Raw genomic sequence first — 20,370 nt, 5'->3', positions numbered from 1 at the left:
TACTTACGGATTTTGTTGGCCCCTGATCTTCTCCTACAAACCTGTCGGTCCTCATAATCACTTTAAACATATTAAAAATAAATCTTATACTTTTTGTTGACTATGTGTCTTCCCGAATGTATAATTTTAACTTAAAATGAAATGTTAACATTCAAGTTAAATTCTGCATCAGACTCTTGTATCACCTGTGTGTGACAATAAGGACAGTTGGGAGCTGGAACAGAGCAACAGATCCTGAAAGCAGATCACAGTGATACAGTGTGTCCTCTACCTTTTCTCCAGTGTTCATCTTTTTGCTGGCAGAGAATTCTTTCAGAGAACGAGTCACAGCGCTGCGCAGACCAGTGAGACAGAGAAAGAGAAGGACAGGGAAAGTCAGGAGAAATCATGAACGTAAACTGAGAAGCTTCACTGTATACTGATCTCTAAGAGGAATAATGTTCTGTGGCAGCTTTCTGTCATAAGAGTGTATGTGTGACTGCAAAGACAAAGGCACTCACTTTGACACCTCAGCGATGTGTTTGTGTCTCAGAGTCAGCCACAGGTCGTCATCCTCATCCAGAACTACCTCCTTCAATCTCGTCTCTCCCATCCCACTGGTCTCAAAACTGACAGAGAGGGCAAGACAGCTTTACAGAGCTTTGTTGTTCTGTTTGCTAAAGAAAATTCAGAAATATGCCAGTGGGAATAAAATGTTTCCCCAATGCTGATTGACACACTGATTTCATATGATGTTGTATTTAACAAACAGGGCCACCCTGCCACCACAGAACCCAAACTCAGTGACTGTAACAATAATCAACAAAATGAGCTCAGCGACTTTCCAGCTTTCAGAGCACCTTCACCTGTACACGTCGTTCTCGATGCCCAGCAGATCGTAGGCCATAGCCTGCAGCGTGAGCTCATGTAGCAGAGGTGACACAGGGTCAAAGCCACGATCCAGAATGAGCAGTTGAGTACGAGACTTGTCTGGACCCTGCGGGCATCAGAAAAGAATACACAGAGCACTGTGGAGGAGAGATATTTCATACTTTTTACTTGCAGCTGATCATCTGGAACACCCTGCATGGTGACGAGTCAGTGATGTATCTGCTTCCCCACATTACTCATTTAGCTCCACATCCCTACCTCTCCCATGGTGGGGTCATCAGCCTTGTAGCTGTCCAGCTTCTCCTGAAGCATCTGGGCCAGAACTGCACAGTCTTTGTATTCCCTGAACCAACATATACACATAGACACACAAAACACACACACACACACACACACACACACACACACGATTATACAAAACCAGCTTTTTATCCTGAGTAGAAAACATTTATTGATCATTTAATGTATAGACAAAAACAAGAAATGGAATATCAGATCCAATAACAGGCCAGGTGGATAATCTGCTGACCCATGGTATACAGTGGTATGGTATGTTAATATAGGAATAATCTCCTTTTCTTGTAATTGATTAAAAAATTACTTCTAATATTTTGGTATGTATAATATAAGACACTTTAAGGGTTTTCCTTAAGTATTATGTGCATGGCTAAGTTAACTTCTCACCAAACTGAAATATTCAAAAAAAAATTTACTCAAGTATGACTTTTGAGAACTTTTGGGGCTAGTTTGATCCTACTTTAAACTTGATGATAGTCTCTGTCACACCATAAACCTTGTCCTTGCTGTTCTCACCCTCTGTATCGGACTCCAGGATACTCTTTGAGAGTGGCACAGAGAGTGGCGAGCTGTTCAGCACAACGCTCCAGCATGTTATTCTTCACATCAGCCTTGAAGGGACTGTAGAAGTCCTGAAAGGCATCCACTTTATCCAGGGAGTAGACCTGGACACAGAGAACATGACAGGGACACAACAGTGTCCAGTTTACATTCATTAATGCTACAATGTTTGTCTACTGGGGAGATCTTAACCCAAATTCATCCAAAGCAACGATGGCTTTATTCAATTTACAGGTATACATTCATGTATTTTATTATACACAGCTTTGATAATGAGTTTTATCGCTCTATGATGAATGTTTGAACATTTTGCAGCTATAAAGAGAATTGTAAAAAGTAAATATAGATTAAAATATATTGGCCACCAGAGCAGTATTGGAGCTGGCACTCAAAATCTGACACTAATTAAACTCCTTTCCACACACACACACACACACACACACACACACACACACACACACACACACTGAACCCCATCTGTGTCCGACTCCATCACATGATAATGATCCTTGTGCTTTCTCTTGTCAAACATCTTATCTGTGCTTTCATTGGCTGTAGAGCATGAGTATCAGTACTGTCAGCCAATGAGATAAAGGGATGAGTGGAGGACATGTGGGCAGATTGGGTATGATGTGTCCCGCCCACTCAGGATTAAGACTCCAGGACACCAGCAGAGGATTGAGGGCTAATGCTGATCCAACACAAAACACTGCTGGTGCACCTCTTCAACATTGTTCTTCCCTTTGTTGAGGAACTGAGTCAATATCATAGGACGAGGTGGGGAGCGGGCATCAGAATTCCCTGTTAAATAGCTATAATCAAATATGACAGTGGATCAAATGACAGTGTGATGTAAAAAAGTAGAAGTAGTGATGAAGCCACTCTGCAGCTGCACACTGCTCTCTGGAGCTTTTTTGTCTTTCAGCTCATAGTTTTGGTTTGATGTTCCGTAACTTTACTGGACTTTACTTCACTGACTTAAGAGTTCTAAAAAATAAACGCACTGTGCATCAAGCAGCAGACACACACAGTTAGAGATCAGCTGCTGAGTATAATGGAGCACTTAGTTGCTACAGAGCCAGGCATTTTTCTCTGGAGCTGCTGGAGTTCAAACCATGGAGCCCAGGAGGTCTCATTCACTACGTTTCAGTGCACACTTAAGTCGAGCTACAGTCATAGCTCAATTAGGCCATTTAATTGGACTACTGCCATTGTCGCAGTATACAAGCACCATGGGAGAATCGATTTATTGACAGAAGTACACCTGTCACGGTACGTGGCGATATGCATCATTTCAGCTAGTGAATGGACCTTCATCCGGTTGACCTACAGCCTCACTTACCAAACAAGTTAAGAAGCAGCAAACAGGCTGCACAGCGAACGTTGAAAACATAGATGACTTTTCAAGCGCTGTACAATAATGTGTATTTCTTGCTCTAGCACTCGCCATGTTTATAACCTCATCGTGACTTCCAGGTCAATGCCCGGAGCGGAGATTAGAATGCGTGTGCAGAGCCCTGAGGCCAGTTCAGGTCCGACTAAGGCATATACATGAAAGAGTAAATTGATTTCAAACTGCATTATCTGGGTGTGTAAGTCCAACTCTGAGAAGTTCGATTTAGTGCAATTTCAGTCAGACTAACATGTTTACATGGACTTTAAAAGTATAGTTTCAGTTGGACTAACACAATAATCTGACTTTTTCTAAGATCATGTAAATGTCCTAATTGAGACAGACAAAAATAAAAACTAATTTGTGTGCAAGATTCAACAATTTGAGTTCTAACATTAATAATTCATGAGCACAATTTCCCTCATCACAAATTGTCGTGCCATTTCTCTTGTCTGGTATACCCTTCACATTCTTGCTTGGATTTAAGGCTTAAATTAGCACACAGAGGATGCAGAATAACCAAAAATGTGAACTTTAGAGATAATAAAAGTCTAGCCACTATGTCTTCTGACATAATAATGCCAAGTCTTATCTTGTAATACAACAAGCCACACAATAACTTTATGCACAATAACTGAAACGGGTGTAAAAAAAAAAAAGATCATAGGTGGTTAAAAGGAGATACTAAGTTTGCTAGAGGCATTGCAACAACAATGTGAGTAGATGTCCAGTAGGTGTAGACATTATTGCAATTTAAGAACTCATGAGAGGACCGTTAATAAAGAATATGGTCTTGATTGATTGACTGAGGAATAACGTAATGCATAAGTTTACTGCATTCATCCTCTAAAATGTTCAGATTCTCCCTATGTGATGATGTACGGTACACAAAACGTACACAACATCTCACTTGAACTCCAAGTCCAAACAAAGCAACAAGAGAGAGGAAGGCTTCTCTGCAGGTTTTACACACAGTTGACTGAAATTCTTCCAAACCTGATCCATCTATCTGAGGTAGATGATTATGAGCGGCTGCAGTGGTGTAATCCCAGTCTAGACAGCGTCTTACCTGAGATTCATAGGGCAGAAAGGCGATGTGGATCTCAGTCAAGGCCTTCATGGCTTTGGAGGCGCGGGATTTGGTCAACAGTCCAAACAACGAGTCTGGGATTGCTGCAGGGATTCACAGAAAACATGGAAAATAAACCCAAATTATGTCATATCAGTTTATCAGATTGGCCTGAGTGGCAGATTTTTCACAATAGCACACAGCAGTCCACTCGCCAGACTACAATTTTGTCATTGTAAGTTTCTGAAAACCACAGATTGAATTTCTATGTTTCATATGTAGCATATCAACAATTACAATATAGGTAAAATTCAGAAAACAAGTAAAGGAAAAAAACAGCACAGTTTTGGTAATCATATCAGAATAAGTTCCAGACGTCCGATCTCAGACAATCACTTTATATTTTATCACAATCATTTCCAGGTGAATAGTCTAAATAAGAGCTTTGTGTCACAAAGACATCTATGTGAGATTGTGAGAATGTGATCTTCTATGTGTTTCATTGGTCTGTACATTACATTGTAGGACGGTGTTCTACAACCGGTGTCCTTGGGTCCCTTTCAGATTAGGTCTTAATTAATTTAAGATTCTAGGATTTCAGATGGAATCCAGAATTTTTCTAAAATCTAATCCCAACCAATCGGAAGGATAAAATGTTGGCATAACTATTCTACATTCTATAAACCACTGATACATTCATATTTGTGCATGCCATCAGCTGCATACCATATTGACATGTCTCCAAAAAGTGTCATTTCACATTTGCATTATATGTTTACTGGACATTTTAAGAAGGACTCTGGACTAGTTCCAGCCATATTTGTGGCAATCAAAATATGTATTTTAAGTCAAAACATGATCTTTCAACCCAAAACAAGTAGTTTTGGTTCCAAAGCCTAAGCAGAGTATAAGCACTGTGTTGTGATAGGAGAAAAATTGTACAGTTTTATCGTATGTGTGGTTTTTTAGAGATGTACCTTGACCAACATTGACTCCGGTGATTGGGTTGCTAATCCACAGACTCCAGCTGGGCCCACTTGTCAAAACAAAAGGCTTCTAGGATTTTAACAGTTACGTTGGAGTTCTGTGAGAGAAAGACTGACCGAACAATCTGTACTTTCATGGCAGAAATGCTAATAATGATTGAGCAGTCTACCTACAGGAAACAAGTTGTTACCTTAATGTTTCCCACTGCTATGAGCTGTGTGTTAGCTTTACATTCTGCAGCCGTTTTGGAAACATTCTTTTAGTGCGGTTCATGCAATCGTCTGCTAATATGAAAGTGAATTTGTGTGTCAAGGAGTCTCCAGATTAACTTTGAGCAAATATTCCATCTATATTTCGTCGGTAAGGAATGGATTAACTCACTGTCGGTGAAGAAGACGTGAGCTCCTCGGTACCTCGGAGACTGTGGATCCCTGAAGTCATCAATCAGACCCTCAACAGACTGAGACAGCAGAGAACAATCTTTTAGCTTACGAAGTGTGACTGAAAAGGGAATGACAGGACAGTTCTTCACTCTGTTCAAAAGTGACTGGATAGAAATACTGAAAAGAATCCAGTGTGTTTCCTACTTTATTTAACATTTAAAAGACCAGCACACAAACCAACCATAACACCCACTGAAATGACAATACAGAGCATTTTTCAGTTGCTGGACAAAACTGAAAAAAGTTGTTTGAAGAAAGTCAACAAGTAATCACTGACTGTCTTTATGTAGTGCACCAACAGTCTGAACAGGAGCGGTATCACATACCTCATCTGAGGGTGTGATCAGGTAGATGGCCTCCATGCTGGGCAGAGGCTCACGTCGCTTGGTTATGTCTTCTACAACTGAGAAGCATAGACAAACACTCATGTGATATACTCATCTATCAGCTTGATTAGACTACACATATTACCTTGACAGGCAGGTGGATTCATGAGATCACTTTATCATGTGATTTTGCAAATCCATCTTGCCAAAATTCACTTGTAGCTAAACACAGGGCAATGAACCAATCAGGCATACTCTATATGAACTCATGTGATCCACTGGGTAGAAATGGGTCGTTTTAGGTGAGCTGAATAGGATTTGCCTTCACTTAATGTTTTAGAACTGAGTTCACTGCTACAACTGAAGTGAACTGAGGTGACCTGTGGGGCTGTACTCACTGGTGATTCCCTCTGACATAATGTCTGTCATCTTACAGCAGGAGGAAACCATCCTCATACTCAGCTTGTCCACTACGAGCACCTGTAACACAGACACACACAGCAGTGGTCTTATAATGAGCTAATTTTGAAAACTTTGATTGTGATTTTACTCATATTCAGTGTCAGGATCACAGGGGAGAGATGCAGAACTTTAACAGAATAACAGGTACATTACCTTCCATTTTCCTTTTTCTCTAGCCTTCTTGATGACATCATTCATTATTTCTGTAAAAATAGATAGATAGATAGATAGATAGATAGATAGATAGATAGATAGATAGATAGATAGATAGGTAGGTAGGTAGGTAGGTAGGTAGGTAGGTAGGTAGGTAGATAGATAGATAGATAGATAGATAGATAGATAGATAGATAGATAGATAGATAGATAGCTGTATTAATCCCTGAAGGGAAATTAGGTAAAAGACAGAAGGAAAACAGTTTAGACATCAAGGACAAAGGAGGATGGCCGAGAACAATCACCTGGCTGTGGGTATTGGTCCAGCATACTACCAGGGCCGTGGAAATCTTTATCAGCGTAACTGACACATTAGTATTTCCTGTCTTGTGTTAATGGATTGTACTTGTGTATTTCTCTGCTGGCTGTGGAGCGGATTGTGAGCCATAGTTGCTCCAGTAAACAGACCACCAGGAGCTGACCGGATGGGTCACAGAGCAGTGGCAGGATTAGTGATTAGTTAGATTAGATCAGGATTAGTTAGACTGGGAGAGAGGCCGAAGAGGTTGTTGTGTTTATCCACAAAATGACAAATTTCCGACCTGCCAAAAACATTACCAGAGCCACTGTTTGTGTGTTACCAGTTTGAGTCAGGCATAGGAAACGCAACCAACAAAGCCAACTGTAGGAAGCAGAGTGGGGTGGGTCTCGATCAAGCAGATCAAATATGTGAAGTTGTTGTAGCTGAAATTTAATTCCAGCTCTAATCCTTCTGCTGGTGTGACAAGTGTTGAAATGTATTCCAACTAACACCTAAAACACTATACAGCACATGTAACAGGAGTGAATTATGCTGCTTAGAATAACAAAGCAGCAGCCCACTGTTAAAGTCAGTGACAGAGTCAGCACCAACTGAAACTGAGTGACCACTACTTGTCTCTGCAATGTCATGATGGATATTCAAATGAGCTCTACTATATTAGGTCAGTGTCAAAAGCCTCATCTACATATTTCCCAAAATGTTAAAGTCTAGATTGATCAAAACTGCACACATGATTGACCTGAGCAGAGCCAGCTGCTAGCATAAGCAGTAATAAACGAGTCCTGAAGGGGCTCATGGCAGGGAGAGAGAAAAGTAAAAACCAACACAATAATATGTGTAAATTACGGATTGTAGATTATGTTACTTAATTTCTGCAAAGAGGAAATATACAGCAAGGCGAGATGGGTGCCATGCCAGAGACCACTGTTCAAGAATGCATTTCAACATTTGTAAGAGCGAAACTCCTCGATATCTTTAAACACTTGGGACATTTTCAACGACCCAAATTATATTTCCTGAACTCTAACAGAGTGTTTTTTTGTGCCAAAACTGGATCCAACATGTAGCACAGTGTAGCCACAACCAAAAAAACTAAAAATGGAACATAAAGAAATGTAAAGTTTCAACATATCTGTGGTTTCCAGAAATGTTCATTAAAACATTTATTCTGAAGACTGACTGGTGTTTCCATCAAGCAAGCAGTTCCTTGTTTGCTGAGGGGCACACTCAGACCTCACAAATCTCCAAACTCCCCTGTAAATACTCGTGGTCACCTACAGCAGGAATATGTGTGACTTCTCCAGTTCTTTTGGTAACTGCAGTCTGTTCTCCAGTCTGTTTGTCATTTTATACAAAGCGATTGATCTTCATCAATCCTCTGATGCTGAATCATTACAGGAAGTGCTAAGATTACACAAGTGGTCTTTCTCATAGTATTTACATTAGTGGGTCCTAAATGGATCCATAAATCACATCCAGGGCACCACCTGGGCTAGAGCAGGCCCTACACCTGATTAAACTCTATCACTGAAAAGTTGAAGGCTCTGTAGATTGATCTTTGACCCTTGATGATTTTATTAGTGTAACATGGATTTTGAGCTGGCTGTAGCTTAGAAGGTTGAGCGGGTCGTCTAGTAATCAGAAGGTCCCTGGCTTGAATCCCCAGCTCCCCCAGCTGCATGTCCTAGTGTCCTTGAGCAAGATACTGAACCCCAAATTGCTCCTGATGAGTAGTTAGCAACTTGAATGGCAGTCCCTGTCATCAGTGTATGAATGTGTGTGTGAATGGATGAATGTGACAAGTGTTGTAAAGCGTTTTGAGCGGTCTAGTGGACTGGAAAAGCACTATTGAAATGGGAGTCCATTTTACTTTCTTTTTTTTAAATACACAGGCTCTGTTGGCAGTATTGACAATTGATTTTGAAATGCCATGACCCATTCCATTACAGAAGTACGAGTAGAGCAAAAGTTCAGTCATTCCTTGATTTTAAAATGGATTCTGGTTCAGAATTAGAGGTTGGAGATTTAAGTGAGAGCTATGAAAACTAGAATCAAATACCTTCCACAACCCAATAGCCAGAATAAATGTTGGCAAAGTACATTTCTGCAAAACCACCAATACGTTCAAACTCTACATTTCTTTATGTTGGAGCTTTATGTTCCTTGAGGTTCAATTTTTAATGTTTCTCTCTTCACAGCACTGTGCTTTTGCTCTGCTTAGGTTGAGCCCCAAAAACCATTTGGTTAGGGTCAGGGTTAGGTAAACATCATGTTTTGGCTTAAAATACCTATTTTGCCACGAATACAGCTGGAAATTATCCCAACGTCTCTGGTTTCACACTTACTGATGTAGAAATGCAAACTTCACTGCAGTCACCTGCTTGGTGGCCTTGTCTGCAAACCCACCACCATCTCTCTCCACCTCACAACATGAAAGTCAAGTAATAAACAAATCACATGAACGGGATGCCATGTACAGATTTTCAGCATTTACAGAAATGTTAACTAATAACATTTTGTCCTGGCAACTGGGCTGCCTTGCACATTGAAATATATTTGGAAAATAAAAATGATTCTAATTCAGGTGCTGGTACTGATTTTAGCACAGCAAAAAGAACCCAGCGATTCATTTGGGAGAGAAGAGAATTGCGCCATGGGATAACAATGTATAACTTCAGTTTATAATGCCACATCAAAGGATCCTGAATAATTATGCTATAGAAAATGTACAGTACACGTATGATTCCCTCTGTATTGCTGGAAAACAATATTCCTGAAGTATGGTGGTAAAAGACATCACCTCTTGTCTGTATACAAAGTGACAGTCTTGATGACAATAGCTATGGACGGAGCACACAGGACAAAAATTACGCAAGCACACAATCTCATGACACCCTGATTGTGCTAATCCTTTTCCAAAAGCAGCAGGGAAACAGAGGGACAGAGGAACAACATGATCCCTCATAAGGACAGCAGATCATACCATACTGTATATACTGCCTAATATAATCAGTAATAGAGGGTCAAACTCGAATCACAACCTCAGTTCTTGAGGTGTGAATCAAACCAATGTGTATAAGACAAAATTCAGCACTTATCAACATCAAATCACTTTAGTTGACGAACAGCATCCCAGTTTCCCTCACTGGGGGTAGTAGCATTTGTCCAGTGTGTCAGACTGAACGTGAAGGGACTCAGTGCTGGGAGGGACGGGCCCACTGCAATCACTGCCTCTAATCTTCTCCCAATCCTCTTACCCCATCCACCAACCCCACGGCTATTTCTAGGCCGTTTCTGTGTCAGCGGACGTGATGTCACAGGGAGGCAGCGCCACTCCCTCACACACAAGCAAACACAAACACAGAGATAAATACACAGCCATCAAATAAGTCAACATGTCCTGTTTCCACAAAGGGTCAGAGTGACATTTCACTTGCAAGAGCCAGCAAGAGCAGCATCTGTGTTGGTAATGATGATAAATTTGAATGACATTACATGAGAACGGAAATGTAAAGAGCCTGCCGTCTGAGGAAATCTGGTAATGATGGACAGTGATGTATAAATCAGAGGAGGGTCCTGTTTATCCAGTTTTTAAACTGGAATAAGTTAGAGTGCCCATAAAAGAATTGGGCATCACCTGACAAGCAATTTTCACAGGCAGGAAAAACAACAGCAGGCTGCTGCTGCAGTGGCAGCGAATAGATATGTCTTAGCTAGGTTTAGAATATAGTATTTTATCACAGTAACCAGCTGTAAGTATGGAGGGGAATAACCTCTCCAACCCAAAATCACTGCTTCCTTCATGTTCAATGAAAACCCTGTTTTCTAAATGTTCTTTTAAATAGAGACACACGGCATCTAGAATCGTTCTTCTATACTGTTAAATAATAGTTGAGCGTCATTCCCAACCTGGAAACACATGTGTGGTATAAACCTGAAAAGAGACTAAAGAAGCCCTCACATGCTTAGTAGCTTGGGTTAAAATCAACACATCCTCATACCTGAACCACTAAACGATTTCCAAAATTACATATTTATTTATTTATTTATTTATGTTGTTTATTTCGGGCATGTCAATTCATAAACATCACATTTCATCATTGTTCAAATAATACAATACACATGGCCGAAAGGGAAAAGCGGGAGAAGCCAAAGCTTATCAAGTCCCGCCCCCATTACCCACAGGATAAAATCTTCATCCTGATCTTTTCTTGTCTTTTGCATTTTACATTTTCTTTTCTCTTTTTTTTTTCAACTTCTTTTGTTATGACCTTTGACAAAACATATTACAGCAGTAGCATACAGAGCTGAATTCAAGCTCTAGACAGTACATACAGATTACATGTGTGTCTACTGTTGTGTGCCGATTTACAGGGCTAGTTGAGTCCTTCACAGCTCAGAAGAACTTGTGATAACTCACAGTAGTGTCACAGTGTTCGTACCTAAGTTATCTCACATTGTTGATACACATTATAACAACATCCTGCTATGTACAACTGGCATTGGCCTTGGACCATACAATTTTCTCAGGTTCAACTTATTGTTTGGGTACAGAATGGTATTTGTTATGCTCACATGCCGTCTCAACACAGTGTCTGCACAGTGTCTGTTGATTCGTGCCTCTGACCTTTATCAACCCTCCTGTATTGATCTGTACTGATCAACGATTGAATGTACATACTTTTTACAAGATTATATCCATCCAGGAAAAAATCTGTGCCTTTGTCTTCATTAATCCATGTTTCCGACACTGCAATGATGGTGAAATAGGTTTTGAAGTGATTTAGGTATTCCTTGATGTGGCCGAAGTTGGTATATAGACTCCTGCTGTTAAAGTGAATTAGAGACAGTTTCCCGTCCATCTCAGCGCTGTCTCTGTATTGAACTTCAGTATAATACTTGCAATTCCCAGTCATGTTGAAACAGAAGTGATTATCCGGGTCAATTCCTTCGTTCGGGTCAGATAAGGTATGATTCACATGTTGATTTGTAATGAACTCAGATATATCACATATATCTCCATGGTGGAAACATAACCCGTTTCAGATAAAAATTTGTTTGGCTTAAAATAACTACATTACCTATGTAACTTTCATCACAAACATACCTACATTACAAACCTCTGTGACGTAACTTCACTACATTAGTAAGAAATCACAGAATCTCTGTCTCTGTGTGTGTGTGTGTTTCTGTTGGTCAAATATCTCTGCGGATCAGGATCACACTGACCCAAGACTTTCAACATGGCTGCTGCGTGGTTCAGTGGTGTGCATCTAAGCATTTGCTTGGACTGCAATGATACCGTGAATAAATTATTTCATAAATGCTTTACAAATTCCGCCGAGCATAGTCCACCAGAGCCACCACGGTCACGTGCGCACCAGAGCCAATCACTGCACACCGTGGCCACGTGCGCACCAGAGCCAATCACTGCAGAGCTCAAGCTCACGACATACCTGAAGAAACAAGCGGATTGATACCTGCAGCGGTGCGAGCTGGACCGGGATTTTGCCGGCGGTTCGGTCCCGTTCTGTTCTGTTCTGTGCATCTAAACTGACTGTTGTGGATTAATGAGATTAAACGAGTCCAGACCGAGTCTGTTCGGATCTGAGGAGATCTGGAGACGCACGGACAACAAAGTGGAATCGGAATCTGTGGATGTTCGTGTGTAGGGTTAGGGTTAGGGGGGTTAGGGGGGCTACACGGAGTGTGTAGTTAGTGTGTTATGTAGTGTTTGGTGTAGTGTGTTGGGTGTGTAGTGGAGAGTCGGTTTTTTGTTTAATGAGTCAGAACAATGAGGAGAAGCTGAATGTGGAGCAGGCAGTGCAGCTCTTCATTCAGCTGGAAGGAACTCAGGCAGACCTGAGCATTGCTTGCATTTAAATGTATGCACAAATTTAGCAAACATCACTTTATATTTGCATTATAAGTAAAAAAAAAAAATGGTTTGTTAAACATATTGTAAAAAATCTAACTTTTTCTACTCGGATTTTATGTTTTTTTGTGATTTTAGGTCCATTGTGTTAATACAGTATGTCAAAATGAAAAAAGAACTGTACAGTCACACATGTGAGGCTGTGCTGAAAATAATGACACCAAGTAAATAGCTTTTAAGGTGAAATATAATGGCAAAATCAAAATTAGTCAAAAACAGCCAATTATAGCCTGGAATATCGGCTTTCACAACAAACCTAAATATCCCTGACGTCCCACCTTCAAACACAGCCTCATTTGGCCATCCATGAAAAAGCCTCTTAACCTCCCACTTTTTTATAGGAATACACTCTTTTTACGGGCACTGCACTAGTAAAGTAAAATAACTCTTCGACTTGTGGTTTCACACTTGACTCAAACAGCGGCCTTCTGGATTTAAGTCCTTTGCCTGTTTAACCCAACAGTCCTTCTCCAGTCTCCTCCCCACAGCACATGGCCTTGTTGCACTCTACAGTACTACTCCTGACTTCCTCCTTTGCTCATGAATATCTAACAGATTTAAAATCCTGTTCGACAAGCTACCAAATGACAATTGTACACATATTTGATAGATTTTTTTTCACCCATGTCTCTGTTGTCATAACAGCAGGTGAGCCACGTGTGGATAAAGCTTTTGGTTAATAAGGCACAAGTTACGACAACATTAAATAGGATAGGTCTAAAGGAAAGGACGCCACTGAATCCAGACTGCACTACACTTATTACAAAACATATTTGCAAATATAATGTACGTATACAAACAAAAAACATCTTATGTAAACATATGAACACAGGGACATGAACTGAACTGATAATCAGACTGCATTTTGTTTTTCTTTCGCAACATTATCAGTAACTTTGTGGATGTTCAAAGGTCTGCAAGCAGCCATAGCAATATGGCTCTCATGAAGACTGAATCACCATGAAGTCCTGCTAATAACAACAGTCACTTACAGAGAACAACTGGCTGTAACCGTAAGTTTTAAAGATAAAAAGTTAAACACAACAGTCTGACTTATCTGGCCTTATTTTATGTGCTGTTGTTGCTCTGTTAAATCTTCCCAAACTGAGTCTACACCACTGAGACACCCCACCACTGGCTAACTATTAATTCTAACTAAACTCAAGTCGACATTCACCAACCATCGTCAGTGAGAGGGTTGTCGCTGCTGACATGTGTTTAAGATGAATTAGAAGTATGCACTTTGAAATAAGACCATGAAGATAGAAACGGTGAAAAGGGTGACACAGGATTTTCTACCCTGAAGGTATTGTAAACAATCATGATTGGTTCATTTGGTTGACTCTAGCTATGACTGTTAATTCTGGGGCTGAACCGTGTGGTCATTGTTTTAACACAGGTTTGCCGAGCACATGTGATTGTCTAACTGTCATTTGTGTATTGTTCTATTTGAAACGTTTTTGTAACTATCAACTATTGTCATTGATAACAAGGGTGAACTCAATGGTTTTTCAAGTTTAAATGAAGGTTTGATGATGATGATATTTGACTTCTGTCCTGGAGGGCTGGGAACTCTATCTGTGATTTTTAGGTTTGTGTATTAAAAAACTCAACTAGCCCTAAACTGACTAACAGCCTTATTTGTGGTTAAGTGTGTTTTAGTGCAGTGGTTCTCAACCAGTGGGGCCCGCACCCCTTGACACTCACCCGGGGGGTGCGAGTAGGCTACAGAAAAAAATCCAAAAATCCAAATAAAAATAACATGAAAATGTTTTTTGTCAAAAGCTACTACCGACAAATCTAGCGACTTTTACTGGTGTTATTGGAGACTTTTGTGGTCTTTGGAGACTCTGACTTGAAAGCACGTATCACTCTGTAGTTACTGTGCTCAACGAGCAGCGGGTGCTGCCGTGAGTCCCTCCCCCGTCCAAAAGCGCTCACAGGCGGTCAGTCTCTCAGTAGCCTCACGCAGCAGTCCAGCCTGCAGTCAGAGCAGAGAGGAGACACGCAGCACTCCGCGTCCAGGCTGCAAATGAATTGCGTATGCGCATGGCCGCCGCCGTTCCCGCCCTGGCGTACAGAGCGGGGTGTAAATGTACCGTATATTACCAAATAATAGCCGGGTTTCAATTAACCGCAGGATCCCCTTTAAACGCCGGGTGCAGGTGTATATTTTGATAAATAACCACCGGTTCCAAATAAATGCCGGGTCTAATTCATTTATTTTTTTTGAATCAAGGAAGAAGACGTGACCACTGACACTGCACGTTTTTCTTCTTCGTCTTGTTCACGTGTTGTGCTGCTTTCTGTCAGTCAGTATCACACTGGTGACACCATGGCTCCAGTGCAGCAAACAAATAAAAAGTACGACTTAAAATTCAAACTTTCTGTCGTAAAATATGCAGAGGAAAACTCGGGAGAAGCAGCAAGGAGGAGCCTGAGATAAACATGCGGGAATGAGTTATCAGCAAACGGGCACGCCACGTGAGAGTGTCCCGCAAAATGATCAGGACGATGGAGAAACAAATGTACACCACCGTGAGTGACAGCAGAGATTGCAGCGAGTGCTGGTTGGATAAATTGTTTCCTCCGCCGCAACAGCTTCACTTGCAGAAGGATGCCAGAGAATTCACAGAGAAGCTGGAGAAGTTTGTGACATTTTCATCCCGGATTTTTGTGAGGAAGGAATTAAACGATTGTCCCAAATTGCCGCCTGGTCCCAAATAAACGCCTGGTCTGTTACGTGACTGAAACAAATAAACGCCCCGGCCATTATTTGGTATTTTATGGTATGATAACTCTCCCAGCCGGGGAGAGAGACGCATCACAGTGCTCAGCTGCAGACACATCAGAGAGGTGACGAGACACGACTCATCATGACTGACAGGCATCAAGGCCACTCAGCGTTACCTTACTGACCCGCCCCCAGATATTTCATTCACCAAAACAGGGCCTGTGGCAGTTCTGGACAGCTGTTTTTTTGTTTTTTTACTTCCTTCATGGGCCCCTGATGTTGTCGGGGGGGGCAACAGCAATGAACCAGCTTTGGGGGGGCCCAGCTTGCAAAAGTAGAACACCTGTTCTAGTGGATCACAGTCACTGTTCTGTTGATACTGCAGATTGCAGCTGTAAATACAGAATAAATTCACAGAGTCACAAACTACAAACTAAGTATTAAATTTGTTAGGAACTGATGCTCCTAACTAGGAAATATAGAACTGAACAACCATTTGCATCAGAATTCCAGACTTAAAGAGGTCAAGGCCAGGTTTCTCATCCCAGTTGCTAGGAGAAAAGTAGTTCACATTTCTGCAAACCCCAGACACGTTCAAAAGGATTTGTGCCATATTGACATGTTTACAACATGTCATGTTTGAGCTTGTGATGTTTGTTAAAAGGACATCTCCATCTGCCTTTGTGGCAACAAAAACAGGCCATTTAAGCACAAACATGTTTTCCAACCCTAACCAGGTGGTTTGTGTGCCTAAACCTAATCATTAAATAAACCCAGTGATGAAGAGAAACAAATCTACAAATCTAATTTAAAGAAATGTAAAGTTACAACATTGTTGCAACTGGGCCTGTGTACATTACCTTTTTTATTCATTCTTAATTTCTTCTGGTACTGTATTCATTCATACAGCTTTTAAGCTACACTAATCAATATTTTTAAAGGCATACTATCCAGGATTTGTTAGTTGTTGTTTGTTAAGACACCAGCTGCAGTAAGCGATTCTGAAGAAAGATAGTTGATGATCTCATTCCCAGGTTATCAGATAACGACACTGCAGCCAACCTAACATCAAGTTAAACATCTGCAAGCAGAATGAAGATTATGTTCTTTGTTTTAGTACATGTTTAATGTGCCCAGCATTTGTTCTGACTGGTTTTAAATGATTTTGACCTTTGACAATTGATTTTATCAACGATCAAAGTGAGGATTTATGAAAAACGTCTAAAACTGCTGAAATTGTGTGTTAGGATTTTTTTTATATTATGCTGCATATCTGTCTATATCTTTGATAATCACCTTTTTATGAGTTCACAGATAACTAATGCATGATTGTGCTCTTTGTTTTTCTGAGACACAGTCCTTTACATATCGTACTATGATTAGTTTTTGGGCACATGTGGCGACTGTTTTTTCCTAAAATGGTAGAAAATGCACTTAATAAGCATTTTATTATCATTATTATTATTATTATTATTATTATCATTATCATTATCATTATTTTTAGTACATACATACAAGGGGCTCCTACCTTTACTTTCCATATAAATACAAATTGCACAGAACTATTAGCAGGTGATAGCATACATCATTTATGATGATTTTCAGCTGAATGTTCTGGGAGGTTTTAAACAATTTTCAGATCTGTGCTTAGGCAAGCCCCAGTGATGTGCACAAGGGGGGGGGCAGGGGGGGCAGTCGCCCCCCCTCGTGGCCCAATTGTTGAAAAACGCGCGCTAAAGTGCCCTCCTGAGTGCCAAAACGCGCGCTAAAGTGCCCTCCTGAGAGCCAAAAAAGCGTGCCAAAGTGCCCTCTTGGTTGGCAAAACACACTAAACTGCCCCCTTGGCTGGTTAGAACATGATAAACTGCCCTCTTGGGAGCCAAAACACGCGCTAAAGTGCCCTCTTGGGAGCCAGAACGTGTGCTAAAGTGCCCTCTTGGGAGCCAAAACACGCGCTAAAGTGCCCTTCTTTTCGCCCCTGCCCTTCAAAAAGTCTGCGCACGCCACTGGCAAGCCCAGAAAACACTTACAATAAGGGGCATCCAAAATCTAAGTGAATGGCATTAATGGGTTGCAATGAGGCTGTACTACCAACCAGGCACCAAGGCCAACTTCCCTGCAGTTCTACTCCAGCGATGCCTTTGACCTGAAGGAACACCCAGGAAACCTCTGTGCAGTCATCAGTAACAGTTGATGGTGAAAAAGTAGTACAAGTAAAATAAAATCTGATCTGATAAATTACTTCCAGGGTGTCACTCAGTGGATAAATTGCACTGTGGGAAATGTAGGCTCCAGGTATAAACCGCAGTCCTCTGCCCCTATAACACTACTGGACTCATAATGGACAGATCAGAATCAATACAGCAGAACAGAGATATCACCATTTTTTTCCCACATTTCAAGATCTTGTGCATGCATTACCCACAATGCAACTGAGCCTCTGGTAATTTATCAGATTACATGCAGCTTCCTCTGGAGAGACAAAAGGCTTTTATACGACTTATCTCCAGCACCGTATGAGAAAAATAAATTGTTTTTAAAAATAGTTTTTGATTTGTTTGTCTTTTCATTCATACATAACATATACACTATCATGCCTTTTTTGATGCAATACAAGAGTTTTTATTTGTTAAGTGAACGATTCTTTTTTCTTTGATTTGACTGTAATTTCTATTTTCAGTTTCACTTTCTAGATGTCACTATGAAGTCAATCAAAACCTTGTACTGAGCAGTACCTTTAACAAAGAACGAGCAGAAATATACCATTGACCACTGCAGAGAGATCACTGGGTATAATATCCTGAAATAAACTCTGGATTTGAATCATTAATGTCTTGCCATTGTTGTTTATTCTTATTCTTATTTTCTTTTTAGTTTTTTTTAGGTTTTTTTTACATGTTGTTGTCACTATGTACATCATCATATAACTTAATTAAAGCAACACAATGTCACTTTTATACCTTCAAATAACAGCCTCACAATCATGTTGATGGTACAGTGTATTGTAACAGGGTGGATGGTGTCGTTAGTCTTTGAGTGCAGGGATCCTGCGCCAATTCTCTGCATCATCCTCTGTGTGAAAGTGTCGGATAAAGCGAGGGGTGAAATTTCGCTGCGGCTCTGATGCTCCCCTGGAGTTATTATCAGAGGCGCAGCGTGCCTGTGTGACTGGATAAGCCGGCGGCGTGGAGCTGGAGTTCAATCAGATGGTGTCTACAGTGATATAACTAAAGAGATCCTTCACTCATCAAATAAAAGAACGTTACAGGACCAAACAGCAACATGGAAACTGTAACTGTCGTTGGCAATTTATATGAGGAAAAAAATACCACAGTTATACATGGAGCAGTGTCTGTCCTCCTTGTTCTGTTTTGTTCCTGCTCTATGTAACTTCAATGAGAGGGCGTTACATACATGTCCTCTTCAACATACAAGTGTTCAACACATCACATTGCTCTGATGTCATGAGTTTTGCTTGTAGTTAACACCAACATTACATCTGACAAACACACCTGGGATCTGTATTCATCACAGTGGTGTTGCACTCAGAAACCATGGGGGGCGCCAAATCACATTCAAATACAATTTCTACATAATGTTGCTTTAATCATTCAATCATATACTAATGTTTTGTGGTTATAAGCTATGAGTAACAACTTTTTTGTTGTAAGTTGTAAAAAAAAAATCCCTTTGACCATGGAGAGGACAGCAGGAGGTGAACATTAGTAACTCCTCAAAGAAATGAAATCATAAACACCATTCAATGGAATTATTCAAAGCGTCCAATAATCAATGTATCAAGCATCAATGGATACTAACCACGTGCAAACCCATTAATGTAGCCTCTCTACAGGAGAGCTTAGTTAAAAAGGGGCACCTTTAATAATACCTTGACACTGAAACTGAAACCTGTGAGATGAGATAACGAGCTCCTCTCTCCGTCTCCTCTAAACATTTTCCAGAGAAAACGCGTCAGTAAAGTTTTTACTGAGCGCGTCTTTAGTCGCGTCAGATCTTGTCTACATTATAATACTGACTACATGTGGACCATTGCTGGTGACCAGCGATAGTTTTTATCCTACTGAGGCTGTCACAATCGGATGTTCGCTCCTGCATGTCGAGCCTCTTCATTTGAGGATGATGTCAAAGCGCTTAATCCACACAAAGATTAGCGAGGCGGGATTTAACCAAACCCGGTCCCCGCTCTTATATTTCAGACAAACACCACTAAATGCTGTACAAACCATAGAAACTCCAATCAAAGTCTGTCAGCGCACAACCGAACAACTTCGCAGCTGTGTGGTTCATTTCACTGACCGGAGAGTCCGGAGAGAGTCCGGAGAAATGACCAGTACTTGAGCCGCATTCCTCGGATGCGCCTGTGCGTCTTTTGCGCATCGAATTTCGCAAACTAAACCAAGCGTGACAGGGAGCTGCGCTGTTTTCTGTCAGCATCAGTAACCTTAAAGTACTAAAGTAATATAAAAGTACGTAAAACAATGTTCATATCTCACACTGAGGGGATGGTGATGGGGATGGCCCTTCATGCTGGTACAATATTCGACAAGGCTGGTGTGTGAGAGGGCTAATAATGATTAATCAGCAATGGACGACGCGTCAACATGTCCACAAAACAAGAGTGGAGTATCGTGATGAATCATAGAAACACTTACTGTCTCCAACAATGGCTTTAAGTCCGAGTGGTGCCATGGTGAGCCTCTGCTGCGCGTCCACCTTTCCACGCAACTGACCGCTGCCACAACGCGTGTCAATTCACAAGAACAAGCCAGACACTTCCGTCCTATTGATTACAAAATA

The 20,370-nt window shown here is 40.9% G+C and overlaps 1 protein-coding gene across 5 annotated transcripts in view; it reads right to left on the bottom strand.

Annotated features, from left to right (window-relative positions):
• stxbp1b (syntaxin binding protein 1b) overlaps positions 1-20,314 on the bottom strand; it is a 32,642-nt gene extending 12,328 nt beyond the window's left edge. For all 5 annotated transcript variants that reach the window (XM_030415675.1, XM_030415678.1, XM_030415677.1 and 2 more), the window contains exons 1-11: positions 20,226-20,314; positions 6,562-6,611; positions 6,345-6,426; positions 5,947-6,023; positions 5,559-5,637; positions 4,191-4,294; positions 1,684-1,832; positions 1,129-1,213; positions 846-976; positions 501-608; positions 272-332 (exon numbers count right to left, since the gene is read on the bottom strand). In XM_030415675.1, coding sequence (XP_030271535.1) covers positions 272-332; positions 501-608; positions 846-976; positions 1,129-1,213; positions 1,684-1,832; positions 4,191-4,294; positions 5,559-5,637; positions 5,947-6,023; positions 6,345-6,426; positions 6,562-6,611; positions 20,226-20,262 — 963 coding nt within the window. In that variant the 5' untranslated portion in view covers positions 20,263-20,314. The remainder of the gene's footprint in view (positions 1-271; positions 333-500; positions 609-845; positions 977-1,128; positions 1,214-1,683; positions 1,833-4,190; positions 4,295-5,558; positions 5,638-5,946; positions 6,024-6,344; positions 6,427-6,561; positions 6,612-20,225) is intronic.
• Positions 20,315-20,370: the final 56 nt, after the last annotated feature.

The sequence above is a fragment of the Sparus aurata genome, chromosome 5, assembly GCF_900880675.1.
Source record: "Sparus aurata chromosome 5, fSpaAur1.1, whole genome shotgun sequence".
NCBI classification, from domain to species: domain Eukaryota; kingdom Metazoa; phylum Chordata; class Actinopteri; order Spariformes; family Sparidae; genus Sparus; species Sparus aurata.
This window is presented reverse-complemented; position numbering and strand designations above follow the sequence as displayed.